This window comes from Abrus precatorius, unplaced genomic scaffold, assembly GCF_003935025.1.
Source record: "Abrus precatorius isolate BTA unplaced genomic scaffold, Abrus_2018 Scaffold9, whole genome shotgun sequence".
NCBI lineage: Eukaryota > Viridiplantae > Streptophyta > Magnoliopsida > Fabales > Fabaceae > Abrus > Abrus precatorius.
This window is the reverse complement of record NW_020874439.1, coordinates 30532591-30549147: the sequence shown is the minus strand read 5'-3', so window position 1 is coordinate 30549147 and position 16557 is coordinate 30532591. Positions and strand designations below refer to the sequence as shown.

Sequence of the window (16557 nt, the reverse complement as noted above, 5' to 3'; positions counted from 1 at the left end):
AATGAGTTCTTCAAACACATGCTTGAATATAATATAATATTTTTTTACATGTTTGCTGTCGGCATATAAAAAAATTAAATTTATTTTGAAAAACACTACTGACTATAAATAAAAAAAAAACTAAATTGAAACTCTTATATTAAATTTTATTATAATAATTTGAAACAAGAAATGAAATGTAAATCACTTCTTTTAAAATCGGCATGTTGGTAAAAAAAAAATCATTTTATTCATCTTTATAAGAAATATATTAATTACTTTTTTAATAATAAAAAATAAATATTTATTCTTAAATGTATTAAGTGTCAATTTTTTATATTTTATTTATCGTTAAATTTGATTAATAAGATATTTTTTATTACCTATTATTTGTACAAGTGAATATATTGTTTATTTTAAAATATTAAATTATTATAAATATATATTAAATATTTTTATTTTTATTAAGTTTTAATTTTAATAGATATCCTTATACACATGTGATTGTACGAATACAATATTAATTTCATTGACTTGTTATTTGGTTGGAATTTTGAATCGGAAATCTTGTCCTTTTTTATATTTTTATAATCTAATTCGAGTCAAAGAGAAAAGGATGGCACAACTGCAGAGAAGACTCTGTTCAATGGGAAGTTTCTGAAATTGGGCTTATTAGGTTGTCAATGCGGTTTGAATATTAATGCTATGGTTAGCATAGGTTTGGACCATAGAAGTTAGTGCTGGACTATTTAGTAGGAAAATACTTTATAGATAATTCAAATATATAAATTATATATAATATTTATCTTATGAGTTAGTTTTAAAAAAAAGGTGTCTAATTTGTGAATTATTCATGTAAATTAAAAACTAATTAATAATTAATCAAACAATTTTATTTTAACATTTAATCTACCTTTTTAAATTATAAATAAATATGAATTATAAAATTATACATTTATGAATGTTTAATTTATTTTAAATATAAGATGTATAATTAACATGAACATATAATTTTATTTAATTAAATTAATAAAATTTAATAGTTATAAGGAGTTATTAAAAATTAACTTAATCTCTGCTGAATTAATAATTTTATTCTATACATGACATTACCCAAATGATATTCAAAGCAAGAGACTATCTTTTTCTGTCTCTACATTGTTCACTGCACTCCCTTATCTTCCACATGCTCTGCCACAAAGCAATTAGTAACCCTGCTCCCAATCTGGTCCACCACTTCAATTCACATATAGTGAATGGCACCACCTACTTCCATTGTTGAACATAACAACTACCGGTCACACCCTTTTCCGCCATCAACCGCCGCACGCCACCAACTTACTCCGGCAACAGGTTAACCATGTGGTATTCCCTAATGTCAACTTAACAAGGAATTTGAATCTTCTCGTGTCATTTAACAATTTGATATAATCACTTAAAAAACATAATTTTTCTCAATTCTAATTAATAAAATTTATAATCTATCAAGACAAATTCTTAACTAATAAAGATTATATCTTTTTTTTTCTATGATACGATCATATTATATTATTAACATAAAAACTCAAATCTCTTACCAAATCATTGGTTTAAGTGTCATATTTTTTTCATTTCTTTTATCATTAGCTTCATGTCCTGCTCAAACTCTCCCTTCTTAAAACACAGGGGCTCACAGCACAATGCTCATCAGTACTGTCATATTCTACAATTATTATTATATAAATGCATTTATACAGACCTTACCTCTTGTATACGGCATGGATAAAGTTCATTCAATTTTACACATTCTCCCCTACATTCTGTTTGTTAGGTTGGGTAACTAATTCATAATTTTATTTTTTTTAATCATGGTGCATGGAAACACAAGAAGAACTTAAAAAATTATTACATTTATTACATAAAATTACAAAAAAAAAGTATTAATATTAATTTTATAAAAATATGGAAGAGCAACGTTGTTATAGTACGCACCCTCCTCGTGGGTGGTCTGACATTGGTTCACAGAAACCAGCGAGTCACAGTCTCACATATACACACAGCACGTGTTCGGAATATGCGTTAGTAATTGTTTATAGCATTATTATCATATCACTGGTCCCACACTCACACTTGTTTCCCACCATTTTTGTTCTCTGTTTCGCTTCTCTCTCTGTTTCTCTCTGACTCAGTGAGTGGTGACTCTGTCAAACCCAACAATCTCCGCACCAATGACGAGAAAGGTTTCCAATTTCTCCGATCTGATCCAAAGGGTCACCGCGTCATGCCTCCTTCATCCTCTTGCCGCCGGCGCCGGCGGCAAGGTGGAGCACAACTCGCCCTGCGACTCAGAGGAAAACAGAGACGGAGAAGAAGATTATGAAGAAGAGGAGGAGGAGGAAGAAGAAGAAGAGAAAGGGTATGGAGAGGAGAATGACGAATTCGAGGAAGAGAAAATGGTGGGGTTCAGGGCTTTGAAGGTGAAGCAGATGGAGACATTGATGGAAGAGGTGTTTGAAACGGTGTCGTCTATGAAGAGGGCTTATGTGAGGTTGCAAGAGGCGCATTCTCCGTGGGACCCTGAGAAGATGAGGGTTGCTGACGTGGCGGTGGTGGCGGAGCTCAGGAAGCTCGCAGTGTTGAGGGAGAGGTTCCGGCGATGCGGCGGCGACGGCGGTGGGAGAAAGAAGGGTCGGAGGAATGGTGGTGGTGGCGGTGGTGTGGCGTCGCTGAGGGAGGTGGTGGCGCCGTATGAGGCGGTGGTGGAAGAGCTAAAAAAGGAAGTGAAGTCAAAGGATTTAGAGGTTCAGAATCTGAAAGAGAAGCTTGAGAGTGTTGTTGCTCTCTCTAGTAATGGAAGCGGTGAGAAAAAACCTGGGAGGTCTCAGTCTAAGAGGAAAATAGGAATTCAAGGTACATTGTGGAATATGCAAGCCCCTATTTTAAATTTTATGAAATGTTGTGTTTGGATGGCTGGAATATTCAGTAAAAGTGAAAAGTTTCTTTTTTGTTTTGTTACTTTGAATTTTGAGTATGTATAGATTTATTCAAAGTGATTCTTGCATGTGCATTTTGTTTTGGCTTTTGGAAAACTAAATTAGATGATTTCGGGTTTCTGAAGCTCCTTCAAGGTAAACCAACGTTTATGCTTGGCAGAGCTTGCATTTGGATAATAATTTATTTAATTGCTTGTTCAATAAGTTCTTATTGTAGAAGGGGCTTATACCATAAATTTGACTACGAAACATAATAAGGTGAAAAGAACTTATTTTGAAGTTATATGAAAAAACTTATTGAAATAAACTGAGCAGAACTTATAGGAATCATAGCCTCTTTATGAGCATTTCCAAACATACCCTGCGGACAAAATGAATAGAGGATTTCATTCTCTTCTTTGTCAAATTATTTTTGCAGCAATTGTAGCAGTTCCAACCCCAGAACTCTTTGAAGCAACAATGGTGCAAGTGAGAGAAGCATCAAAGTCTTTCACATCTCTGCTCCTATCTCTAATGCACAATGCACATTGGGACATTACAGCTGCGGTTCGGTCCATTGAGGCTGCTACTGCCTCCACTGACAAATACCATAATACTTCAACCACATCTATTGTCTCAGCTCACCATGCCAAGTATGCCCTTGAATCCTACATATCTAGGAAAATCTTTCAAGGTTTCGACCACGAGACTTTCTACATGGATGGCAGCCTCTCCTCCCTCCTCAACCCCGATCAGTTTCGCCGTGATTGCTTCACTCAATACCGGGACATGAAGTCCATGGATCCAACCGAGCTTCTCGGAATCTTGCCAACATGTCACTTTGGCAAATTCTGTTCCAAGAAGTACCTTGCCATTGTCCATCCCAAGATGGAGGAGTCCTTGTTTGGTAACTTGGAGCAGCATAATCAAGTCCAAGCAGGAAACCACCCTAGGAGTGAATTCTACAATGAATTTTTAGGGGTGGCAAAGACAGTGTGGTTGCTTCATTTGCTGGCATTCTCATTGAACCCTGCACCAAGTCAGTTTGAGGCAAGTCGTGGAGCTGAGTTCCATCCCCAGTATATGGACAGTGTGGTGAAATTTGCAGGTGGAAGAGTACCAGCTGGTCAAGTTGTAGGGTTTCCAGTCAGCCCTGGATTTAAGCTTGGGAATGGGACTGTTATAAAGGCCAGAGTTTATTTGATAGCGAGAACATAAGGTTTTATGAAGTTGTGTGTTGTAAAGGAGCTGATTAGAGTGATCCAAGTATTTGCCTAGCAGGATTACTAGGCTGCAGATGTAATATGAAAATCCTTAGGCTAGGTTATTGATTTCGAGGTGAATTCAAATTGAACATCCGCTATCTTGACCGTGATTGAGTCTAACCTTGAAGTGATTATGATATAGTTCATTCTCAAAGCTAATATATTTTTAGTTAAAATGCACATTTAATTTCAAAAGTTGATACTCATTTACACATTAATTTTACATTTTAAAAATTAATGTTTTAATATATAGTTTAAACATAAGCTTTTGCAGTATAAATATCAATTTATAAACAAATGTAATTGAAATTACATGTGAATTTTAACCTTTTTTTTTTCTTTTGATTTTTGGCTTACAAACTGAAGGGAGACTTATTAAATTCCCCAACACCAAAGTATTTGGATTCTCTCATGGAACCAACCACCTAGCCTTTTGTTTTCAATGGTAATAGACCCCATAATAATATCTGAATAAAGGGATAAATTGTAGACCACAAATAAGTCCTAACTTCCATAAATGTTTCATTTCATCTGTCTATTCAATGAGTTGGGAAATGAACAACTTATTTCCCAAAAAAATATGCATACATATCATCGATACAGTACAGTGCAGCCCTTTCAAGTAAATGTAAGTTCACGGTCTATTCATTGGCTAAGAATGTTGAACCGAGCATCCACATGGCACAAGTAGGTAACAACCAAAGGCAATTTGACGGTTTATTCATTGACTAAGAATATATGAAGCGTGGCATCCATCCACATGGCAGAAGCAAGAAACAAATGTAGAAAGGCGGCCTTTCTTCTGTAGCAAATCCGTTGACCATCTGATAGCACTCATCCGAGAAAGAACTCTATTTTTGCTTAATGAATCTCAACCATTAAGAGTAACAACAATTATCCTCTAAAAAATCTCTTGGCCTGTCACATGAACAAATAGGGAGCACTTTCAATATTGACAACCAGATTCATATGGTCATATACAAGTTCATGTTTACTGAAAACAGATCCGCAAAACTACATATGGTACCAGAAAGGCGAAAAAGCAGTCTTTTAATATTCACACTTGTCTTCACCAAATATGAGTCTGGAAATGGATTTAAATCATTTAATATGAGAAGGTGTGTAAAGAAAGTAAGCAGGTATCTATCCTTAATTTGAAATGGATTACGAGATAGTGCTATGACAATGTTTATACAAGAGATCTACTTATAGATTGTGATCAAGGTGAAAAGGAGTTACTAAAAGCCACTTTCTTTAGAAGACATGTAATAGTAGAAGCTGAAGTAGAAGAAAATTTTTCATTGAAAATATTGATTAGACAGAGACAGACCTAACGTACACTTTTCAAGCCACATAACTGAACATATATAGTAGTGGCTCAAACCTTTAAGCTGGACATTTCTTACTGGATAACAAGGCACAATAAGATATATAAATTACATAAGATAAAACTAGCGGCTTTGCCAAAATAATATGTATATCTTACTTGTTCAAGAGTAAGAAACATAACGACATTCCAGGCTCCTACACGACCAAAATTAGGAAGGAAACCTTTATAGAATGCCAAAAATCCCTGCAATACATTTGTGATGTGAGCTCAGGCTGTCCCGAAACAAAGATAAACTTTATACAAACCCCCATGTCAACTTATTTATCAAACCAACAAGCTAATGGCAACTACTAAAAATATATTCAGCATGTTCAGGATCAATGCATGCAAGGTTGCAGCAAGTACGAAATGTTAAATTCATAATTTCCAGATTAAGTGCTGCTCAATAGCCTCTTTAATTAAGCAGTAAGAAGTTTGTGTCCGGTCCCATGTCACCTCATATAATTGAGGTCTTTAGAGCCATTGCATTTATAAAACAATCAAAATAAAAATTCAAAATGAAAACATAGCAACAAAATGATGCTAACCATTGTAATGAATCTTTCATTTCCCTAGGTTTCAAGATTTTGAAGTGTCATTACAACAATGACCAAATCAAACAAGGAAGAAGTTCACAAACCTCATTAAACAAAGTCTTGAGAAAGCAGTCAAATGTGCTTTTGTAGGTTGAATCCCCCATCATCCTGGATTTGACCTGGAAAATTATAGGAATGGATAAAATTCATCATTTACTTGAAAAAAATAGAGGGTGGTTCTTCATAGGACTTTCATCAATATAACTAGTGAATCTTGCATTGGTTCTAGGATTTCAAAATACTAAGAAACTAAAAAAATTGAAAACAAAATTCCCTTATAAAGTGTTAAGGTTATTTTTGGCAAGATTCAGCACCAAAATGTTACATGGAAAGATTAAAATTGTACCAATTTGAATGCCTTTCCTTCTTTTTTTGTCTCTTTTCATTTATAAACAGGACTGTCATTGCTTTCAATGCCATGTTCTTCTTAAGCAAAAGTGTGGACAGTAGATAAACAGAAAGGGGGAAGGAGCGGTAGCACCTACCACATCAACAGGAGAACCAATAAAGACAGCAAATAGACCTGCACCTAAGCCAGCTAAGATGTGAGTATAGCCATTGTCCATGAACCCTGGAATTTTCAAAATCATCTGCATAAGTATAAAGAATCAGAGCAGCATTGCGATTAAATTTTATGTAAGGAAACAACTTTGAATTGAAGCAAATATCCAATTGAGATGTCCTATAATGTGATTACCCGTTTCACTTTATCATAACTAGCTAGTTCAGCAGCATTTATAATTGCATTCCGTGCTATATTAGGCCCAAGCCCAGTCCACAATGCCCCTATCCCTTCCTAGTTTAACAAAAAGTATAGAGAATTATACTCAATTAGTATATTTTCAACATATATAAAAGCACAAAACCAAAATAATATAAAAAAATGCTTACTTGTCTCAATATAGTTAAATACGCATCAATAGCACCAGAATAACGCCTAGGCACCCCAGATGGGAATTGACCTTCAGCTTGAAGCCTAACTTTGACTAAGTCAGTTGGATTAGCAACTGTTATTGCCAAAGCACCTATAAGTTCAAAAAAGAAAGTCAGTGATTATAATATATGATACAATACAAAACCCACACACACATATATATGGGGAATGCTATCTTCATCTGTAGAAGTATAATTCTCCATGCTTGGAATTGGACAAGGAACCACTATTTTTATTTAGAAGAAAAATACAAGTTGTGAGCATTTAAATCTTTTCGTTGAGAAGAAGACAAATCTAATTAATTCTCTTTTGAATTTCCTTGTTGTCTATTTGCATTTCCCATCCCTTAAATTTACAACCTTTTTTCTTCAACTTCAATAACCTGAGTGAAAGTCATAATTTAACTCTAAATTTACATTATGTGAATTACTATTGTACATTTATGATGAAGTCCTTTGCTAAAGTATCAGGACGAAGTTGTTGCTTGATAAATAATTAAATAAACACAAACACAGCTAAAGTTTTAATTTTCATGTAAATGGGGAAAAAATGAAAGTAATTCAAGCATTGTTTTCCTTTTAAATTGTAAAGTGTTCTTTTGTCCCAGTAAAAGCATGGAGGATGCTAAGCTCCACACAAAGGTGAGAAGGTCAATGAATGTTACGCAATCTGAACTACAAAACTGTTCAGAAGTACTCACCTGTGAGCAGAGCAGCAAGTATCATATGGTATAAAGGAATCTCTCCAACGAATGCACTACCAACAAGATATGTTTTGACCTGTCCATGGTGCAGTTCATATGTACAACCCATGTTCCTCCAACGACATAGTCTTATTCAACGAAAGGAAGTTATTTATACTCACAGGATCATATAACCCAATTCTTAAGCCCCCATATAAACATTGGCGATGCAAACCAGGAACAATGCCTTTCCACAGAGCTGATATACCCTCTTCTCTAGCAATGGTCTTAACAGTGCCCAGCAAGCCCCTGTATTTAGGTGAACCCACTCCATCATCAACGCCTCCCTTCTTTTGGAGCTGAAGTCTGACCTTAGCTGTGTCCAGAGGAATAGTACAAAACTACGTGAAACACAGCACAAAGAAATTATTAGAAATACTTTCTAATAGGAATGTTTCGAGCTGAAATTCTTTAGCAGACTTGGGATAGAACATATACACAAAGATATTTATTTGTCAATAATGTAACTTCAGAGAAGCAGAAATGAAGCATGTAAAGAAGTTTCATTAAGGAAAAAAAAGCAGAGTGCAAAGCTAGACAAGAGGATATGAAAATGTCTCCAGAATTAACAAAAGAAACATCTAGAAACTAAGAGATTGAGTCAGATAACCAGGGATGCCAATATATTTGCAAGTGAACACACCACAGTACAATTACCACTTACATTCACTTAAAACCGAAACCAGCTTGTAACCTCTCTTCATTAACTAGAATCCATAGTTCCTTTTTTTTTTTTTTTTTTATCCCCAAAACACTCATTTATTAGCATTTGAACTCAAAATTTCATTTGATTAATGATACACAATTCTCTCCGTTCAAAATATTTTTATATCTTAGGTGAGGAAATGGAACCATTTACTCTTTTCTTTGTTAATTTTTACGGCCAGAATTTATTTTTTTTTAAAAAAATTATCTAAAGAGAAATAAATAAAGTTCAACTAGGTGAGATAAGATTCTTCCAAAAACACAGCAAAAACTAAATACAACGAGGAACATTACATAATGCACATAGCGAAGTTAATAACACGCACGATTTCACTTTTGACAACTTCCACTTCCACATACACACGAATATACGTGATAAACTAAACAGTTGATAAGCGAGTTGTTATTTAAATTTCCTGTCGTTTCTAAATGTGCGATTCAGTTTCTATCTAAGACGATCGAATGTGCGAGTAACATATGCTCGTTCAAAATGCTGAATCAACAATACAATTCGAAATCGAAAAGAAAGGAATAAACGCGCAGGTGCAGAAGGAGGAGAAGGAAGGTTACCTCGGCCAAGCAAGCGGCGAAAGCGCTGCACAAGAAGGCTTGACCGAACGAAATCTGGTTCGGATCTGACATTGTTGGCGTTGGTGAGAAACTGCGAAGAAGAAGAAGAAGAAGAATGCGTCGGGTGAGTGATTAAGAAGAATGGTAACATGAAACCTTCCTTCAAACGAGTTTAACGAGTTCGCGGTAAATAATTACTCTCGTGTTTTTCATAATATTTTTTAAAAATATATATATTACAATATATTTTATAATTATTTACTATTTTATTTATTTATAATAAAAAGAGAAATAAAATTAAAATTAGTAAAGATAAATTTTAGTTGTGTTACTTTCGCACCCCACAGAAAGTTTTCGTTCAGATAGTGGTTCGGTTCTAATGAAGAAATGAATGTGAAAGTGATGCAGATGGAGTACCACTGGAGAAAGCTACCCCCTTAAATTGCGAAAAATATAATTGTTGACAACTGTCATTTTTATGACAGATTTTTAAACTAAAAATAAAAATAAGTAGAACACCATTAGACATAATTGGTGTTGTTGATTGATTAAATTAAAATTTCATGTTAATAATAATAACTATATTAAAATTAAATATAAATATATATTATTGAAGTGAGATTCGAATTTTGATTGAAAATAGTATATAAATATGAAAGGTTATAAATTTTTTTTTTAACATAGATGTGTTTTTAGAGTCTCAGAGACTACTAATTAGTTTTAAAAGATCCATCTCGAGTTGACAAAACTATTCAACATTGGTAACAACAAAATTTCAATTAAAAAAATTTGTTCACACCGTCAGCAATACAACCTTACTTAACAATTTTATTTTTTTAACCAAATCTTAATCTTAGTTAGGAGAAATGTCACGTAAGGAAACCTTTTATTAATATTCTTATTACTTACGCCAACTAACATGTGACATAGTACAAATTATGAAGTCTATGCATGTGCCAATGCGAAAAATGCCAAGGGACCCATTTCTATGTCTTGAAGAGGGAGACCAACTTTACAAAAACATAGTACTGTTTGCTTCAAATGTTGGTTAATATAATCTAATAATACGTATTTTTACGGGGAATCTAGTGATGATATATTTATGTGTTTCATGGGAAAAAGACATATAAGCTATTATTTTTTCTATATTATCATTTTGGCAACTGAAGTTTATGTCATATTAATTTAGTCACTACAAATTTTAAATTAAATTCAGTTTAACTAACATATATTTGTTAGAGTGGACACAAAAATTTCAGCCTTCCAAGGATTCAGATAACTGTGCAATCTTGGTGTTTCAGTCGATTATATGCTTAGATTTTTTTTTTTTTGGGCTCAAGCACCTGTATGCTTGGATTGGATTAGTCCCATGAGACAGTGTATCTGTTAAATATGGCCTAATGAACTAGTAAGGTACCTAGTACATGAGCCCAATCTATTGGTCTCAAACAAACATTGTGTTATAAATGGTTGCTTGACCCAAAAAAAATTGATTGGACTCAACTTGGAAAAGGGAACATGTTAATTGGTCATTTGGTTAATAATTTATGTTTTATTGTAGCCAAATATTGAGTTCTTAAACTAAGTTCAAAACATTGTGGAATTCTTAATAGACATTTCAAGAAATCACAACAATAAATCAACTCCATCTGAAGCTAACAAAAAAATAAAATAAAAAATCCCTTTTTCTTATTTCTCTTCCATTATTATTTTCTTTTTACAAGGAAACCAAACGTAGTATAAATTCAGATATTACTTTACTTTATAGTCTTTACTATTTAACATTATTAGGTTGTTTTTATTTATCATACTCATGAGAAAATTAAATATGCAAGTCAATGGACATTATCACTATATAGCATATACTTGATAGTTGTTGTAATGAACCAAGTGCAACTTATTTTGTATGGTAATTTAGATTTTAAAAATTAAAAAATTTGAAACTAAGGAGAGAGAAAACATAGAAAGTGAAGAAATAAAAAATAGGAAAAGAAAGTTCCCTCCACACATTCCATTAAAAGTGATGGCGGGAATTCAATTATTTCAGCCAATCCCGCCAACTTGTTCTAGAACCTTCTACTATAAAAGCCCTTTCCCCCCCATTTCTTCTCCCAATTTCAAATTCCCCGAGAAAATCGAAATCCGCAGATAAACCCTAATCCTCAGAGAAAGCCGTCAAACCCTATATCGAGATGTTGGAACTTCGTCTAGTCCAAGGTTCCCTTCTCAAGAAGGTTTTGGAAGCCATCAAGGAGCTCGTAAACGATGCGAACTTCGATTGTTCAGCCACAGGGTTTTCTCTCCAAGCTATGGATTCCAGCCACGTGGCGTTGGTGGCATTGCTGCTCCGATCGGAAGGGTTTGAACACTACCGTTGCGACCGCAACATCTCCATGGGCATGAACCTCAACAACATGTCGAAAATGCTCAAATGTGCCGGTAACGATGACATAATCACCATCAAGGCCGATGATGGTAGCGACACTGTTACCTTCATGTTCGAAAGCCCTAGTAGGTTTCCCTCTCTTGAACAATTTTTTTAATTTTTGAAATAATTGCCTAAATCCATTGTTTTAGGGTTTTTAGTTCAGTGCGATTTGATCTTTCTTTTTTATATAGTTTATGGTTCGTTCATATTTTTGTTCACTTTCCAATTATTTGTCATTGGAGAGGTTAATTTTCACTCATTGGATGCTGCTTTTACGAATGCATCAGTGTTTTGTAGTTTATACAATAGTTAAATGGTTCTGAATTTTCTTAATTTTAGGGTTTTAATGTTTAGTTTTTGACAGTATGTTTTATTAATGTGTTATTAGGGTTTGAATTATAAGTTTTTAAATTTTATTAATTTTATGTCTGATTTGGATTTTTGGGGTTAATGTTTTCTAGCGCAAGACAAGATTTCAGATTTTGAGATGAAGCTGATGGACATTGATAGTGAACACCTTGGAATTCCCGAGGCAGAATATCATGCCATTGTTAGGATGCCGTCTTCAGAGTTTGCCAGGATTTGCAAAGATCTTAGTAGTATTGGTGACACTGGTAATAATCTTGACTAGTTGTTTTCTGGGTTTTTTTAATTCTTACCAAGTTGTTTTGAAAGGTATACTGAGAAATGTTGGTAATTTTATGATGTATGCTGTAGTTGTAATTTCGGTTACTAAAGAGGGTGTAAAGTTTTCCACCAAAGGAGATATTGGAACTGCAAATATAGTTTGCAGGCAGAATACATCTGTGGACAAGGTGAGACATTGGTTTATATCTCATTCTCTGTTTTAACCATGAATTCTCAAGCTTTATAGTTAACTGGGCTAGTTTATTCTGTATGTTTATAACTTCAATGCACAGTGATTGACATTTTTACATTGCTGTGTTTTTGGGTTAATGTTGCAGCCTGAAGAAGCCACTGTCATAGAGATGAATGAGCCTGTGTCTTTGACATTTGCGTTGCGATACATGAACTCTTTCACTAAGGCAACACCATTGTCTAATACAGTTACTATTAGTCTCTCAAATGAGTTGCCAGTTGTGGTTGAGTACAAGATTGCTGAGATGGGTTATGTCCGGTTCTATTTGGCACCCAAGATAGAAGAAGATGAAGAAGAGTCAAAACCTCAAGTTTAATCTATTTATTAGATGTTGGATTTAGGATTTTAATTCGGTTGTACTTGGATGCCTTAATACATCTATTTAAGATATTTTAACTTGGGCAACAGATTGGTGATCTATGAACTTCATAGAGGTGTATTGGTTTCCTACCACCTTATTTTCCCTTGAATATATTGTAGTTTAGGACACTGAAACTATGCTTGTGCATTTTTCATGATGATGCGAGTTTTTTTTTATGGCCTGGAATAGCTTCATGACAAAATATTGATCTATTAGCCGAAAACTTGAGTTTGATATACAGCTAGAATTGGGTTCTGTTGACAGTCTTGTAAATTACTGATAAGCCTTTTCCACATTTTAAATTCATTTTGTTATATGCGCTTTAATGAGATAGAGAAGAGCAAAGGAGTTGCTTATAGAAGCTGCCTAAATAATTTAGGCACTTGCCACGAATGTACAAGAGGAAAATAAGTGTCTCTTAACATTTAGTCAGAAGTTTGTGTATATACGATCAATAGCTCCCTGAAGGTGTATTTAATGAATCATTTAATTCTTAAAAGGAATTTTGTAAATTCAAATGGTTAGCTTCAGTAGTTTAACAAGTGGATAGAAGCAAAATTGATATAACGATGCAACATTATGATCAAATGACTCCTGTTTCTTATCTACCCCGTTTCTTGGCTTCACTATATAAGATGACTCCAATAACTGTGAGAGAATATCCTAACATTCCAGTTACTGATACAGGATTTCGAAATATCACAATGGAGATAACGACTGCCACAGCTCCTTTGGCATTTCCTAGGACCTGGAACAGTAACGATGATTCTAGTTAATGGTATGAAATATTAATATAAAAAATGCATGGTTAGATGTTGCTGAGTGAAAAAAAATATATAATTTGTTTGTATATTGGTATGAGAGATTCCTATAATTTCAAAGGGGAAATAGACATGATTACCTGTAGTGTTAATGCACTGGTGTGCTTTGTCACTAAGAAATTGGTCAAATTGACAAGATATGCCATTGCAGAATTGAAGAGGAGTAACCACAAGATCTTTGAATCATCTCTAGCAAGTGCAATTGTAATTCCAACTACATCCTCCTCCATTATAATTGCAGCTGGAAGAAGGAATGCAACAGCGACTGGTGCCATGTACATAAGAAGGTTCATAGAATTAAGCTTTTCCCTGAGAAATCAAAGAATTAAAGAAACTATTTCAGTACCAACCTAGCCAAAATCTTAAACGATACTATGTTAGGAATGTCACTCATTCAGTATCATGGTTCAAATAAAGTGGCAGGAAAGTTTGAGCTCATTACCCATCAGAAGACAGCAAGACCCCTTGAAGCACTGTTTTGAGTGCCCTGGCTGCTGTAGCACTGATGCACATTATGAATCCAAATAGATGAAAACTTGGTTCTCCCTTTAACCATGCAAGAGAAAAGATTGAGCAAAAATCAATAACTATAGCTTGCAATGCCCAGCAGGGCCCATTTTCATCTACATTAATGACATTGACACCTTCCAAATCTAACATTAAAAAAATTCATCTTAAGCAGAATAGACTCAACATCCAAAATCATATTAAATATTATAAAATAACCCGAAATCACATATCTAATTTCTGTATCACATGCTTAACATAAGAATTTTCTTCAACATACTAGCATATAACATTATAAGTGATTTATATACGAAATTCCTCTTAGATAATAAAGTAATAATGGTTTAGTGAAAAATTACACGTACTTACAAACCAAATTATGAAGTTGAAATTTTTTTTAGTGTTGAACCTTTACTTTTGAAGAAGTAAATCCAAAAAATAGAAACCTAGAATTGCATGCCCACCATTCAAATTCTTCACAAATTCTTAACCAGAGAAAACAAAGATACACATAAGTCCAATTCAGTAGTTTGTCACTTGCACATACAAAACACATATCCTCTTTATAGAAGAGACAAAAACAGATCATAAGAAAGAGAAGTTATACCCCACTAGCAATAATAACACCAGCGACAACAGGGATGAGAGTGATGTATGTGAGCAAACCCTCCCTCTTGGGGGTCATCATATAAGCAAAAACCGCCGTGAAAAACGGCGTGGTGGCGCCGACGGCCTGGTTAAACGACACGGGGAGGTAACGGAGGGAGATGTTACCTCCTACCACAGACAAACAGAATATTAGTCCCAATGCTGATATCTTCACAAATTGCACCCTTGAACGCACCGTTTGCATTGGCACCAATTTGAGCCAAGCTATGGCAATGTAGCTAAGGATTGAACATGCCATCATGTGACAAAGTGTTAAGAATATTGGGTACCTAAATCCATAGTTGCTAAGAAGGTACTTGTTCAACAACAACACTCCAATGTTTGAAGCCTACCATGCACTTATCAACCCCACTGTGAAGAGTTTTCCAGATATTGAAGGCTTCATTATAATGTAATTAATGTGTCAATGGTGCTAATGTTATTAGTGTTCTTTGTTTTTTTTCCTTAGAGATGAATGAAGATGGTGTGGAAAATATGAGAAAAAAAATGAGAAGGAGGAAAAAAATTTGAAGTTGATCACTTTGGTGGATAAAGAGAGGCACTTGACGATGTGGGAGGAATGAAGGGTGGATTGGGGAAGTGGGTTTTGGTTTTGGGAGAAGGAGGAGAAGGAACGAAAGAGAGAGAAAGAAAATGGATGATGCAGAGTGAGAAGCTCTGTGGAGAAGAAAGTGTGTGAAATTTTGTTACGTGAATCCTAAAACATGAGGGGATATTATTATTTATACTATTATTAAAATAATAAAATTTTGAATCCAAAAAATAAAAATTGATAGCATTATCCATACTTTGGTTTTATGTAACATCTTATCACAGTTTTCTTTTATCTCTTTCCATTGTATCATCTTATCTTTTTTTTTTTTTTTTTCTTTATCTCTTTGTTGTTTAGATATGTCAAAAGAAATTTAAATATGAATAGCATTATCTATTAAAAATAATAAAATGCTTTTCTGTTGATGTTTTTGGCAGTTAAAGATGCTTATGATCTGGTTGTTTACGTGATTAAGCATTTCAAATTTTCTTTTTTGATGACAAAAATAAATTGCTTCCATCCAATAATGATCTCAACGTTATTGAGATTCATGTAATTGTGTTTTCCATCTTAAACAAACTATATCTTAGTAATATGAAACAGACACGAAGCGTTTGTTGAATAGCAATTTAAATTCAAAAGATTGACCAAAAAAAAAAAAAGTAGCAAAAAGAAAAGAATTGTTTTTGAATATTAAGGGTTATGCTTTCCAATTAATTTGGGATGTTTTTATTTTACTGAATTTTAGTGGCCCAGAATTAGGAGAAATAATATTTATATAAGCTTTGATTATTTTGATAAATTAATTTCTTATCCACTTTAACATTATAAATTTAAATCCTTACTCTTAAAAATAAGATTTACTATTGTTATTACTAGTGAATTTCTCATGCATTAAATATATATTATTGAATTAAAATAAAAAAATATTGTAAGACTATTTTTAAATTTAATATTTTTAAAAATATTTTTATTATTTATAATAAATATGGGGAAGGCACCCACTTTACCACTTATTTCAGAAATAAGAGTGACAATGAATAGAGTTTATATAGGGTATAATAGTCTTTTTCCTTAATTTGTATTTTAAAAAATTAGTCCTACGTGTTACCCATTAAATATCAAATCCTTATTCTCATACTCGTTAATTACGTAAATTCTTATACTTGTATTAGTTACCCTGAATTTCTGAATTTGTTAACTAAAATATATATTTTTTAAATTTTTTTGGCAAACTAACAAAGTATG

General features: G+C 33.5%; 3 protein-coding genes and 1 pseudogene across 3 annotated transcripts; 2 read left to right on the top strand and 2 right to left on the bottom strand.

The window, feature by feature from the left end:
• Positions 1–2102: 2102 nt before the first annotated feature.
• On the top strand, positions 2103–4344 carry LOC113850182 (protein GRAVITROPIC IN THE LIGHT 1). Its single transcript, XM_027480591.1, has 2 exons — positions 2103–2868; positions 3370–4344. The coding sequence occupies exons 1-2, from the start codon at positions 2187–2189 to the stop codon at positions 4146–4148; spliced, it is 1461 nt and encodes a 486-aa protein (XP_027336392.1). The 5' UTR covers positions 2103–2186; the 3' UTR covers positions 4149–4344.
• A 382-nt stretch (positions 4345–4726) lies between these two features.
• LOC113849464 (mitochondrial uncoupling protein 2-like) lies at positions 4727–9293 on the bottom strand. The gene is made up of 9 exons (XM_027479388.1): positions 9112–9293; positions 7959–8177; positions 7795–7873; positions 7052–7185; positions 6858–6956; positions 6646–6750; positions 6205–6279; positions 5682–5768; positions 4727–5113 (listed from the first exon to the last, which is right to left on the bottom strand). Exons 1-9 carry the CDS (start codon positions 9181–9183, stop codon positions 5090–5092), a joined length of 894 nt encoding a protein of 297 aa, XP_027335189.1. The 5' UTR covers positions 9184–9293; the 3' UTR covers positions 4727–5089.
• Positions 9294–11224: 1931 nt separating this feature from the next.
• On the top strand, positions 11225–12909 carry LOC113850126 (proliferating cell nuclear antigen). The gene is made up of 4 exons (XM_027480501.1): positions 11225–11622; positions 12001–12153; positions 12257–12354; positions 12505–12909. Exons 1-4 carry the CDS (start codon positions 11304–11306, stop codon positions 12733–12735), a joined length of 801 nt encoding a protein of 266 aa, XP_027336302.1. The 5' UTR covers positions 11225–11303; the 3' UTR covers positions 12736–12909.
• Positions 12910–13381: 472 nt separating this feature from the next.
• Positions 13382–15162, bottom strand: LOC113850442 (annotated as a pseudogene).
• Positions 15163–16557: the final 1395 nt, after the last annotated feature.

Bases quoted from the DNA above. Each gene is read 5' to 3' on its own strand.
- LOC113850182 (XM_027480591.1), top strand. From the start codon at position 2,187: ATGACGAGAAAGGTTTCCAATTTCTCCGATCTGATCCAAAGGGTCACC. The intron at 2,869-3,369 runs GTACATTGTGGA...TTATTTTTGCAG, and splicing joins GAGGAAAATAGGAATTCAAG to CAATTGTAGCAGTTCCAACC.
- LOC113849464 (XM_027479388.1), bottom strand. From the start codon at position 9,183: ATGTCAGATCCGAACCAGATTTCGTTCGGTCAAGCCTTCTTGTGCAGC. The intron at 5,769-6,204 runs GTTTGTGAACTT...AATGTATTGCAG, and splicing joins TCAAGACTTTGTTTAATGAG to GGATTTTTGGCATTCTATAA. The intron at 5,114-5,681 runs GTAAGATATACA...TTCATGTGACAG, and splicing joins TGTTTCTTACTCTTGAACAA to GCCAAGAGATTTTTTAGAGG.
- LOC113850126 (XM_027480501.1), top strand. From the start codon at position 11,304: ATGTTGGAACTTCGTCTAGTCCAAGGTTCCCTTCTCAAGAAGGTTTTG. The intron at 12,154-12,256 runs GTAATAATCTTG...TGTATGCTGTAG, and splicing joins TAGTAGTATTGGTGACACTG to TTGTAATTTCGGTTACTAAA. The intron at 12,355-12,504 runs GTGAGACATTGG...TTAATGTTGCAG, and splicing joins AGAATACATCTGTGGACAAG to CCTGAAGAAGCCACTGTCAT.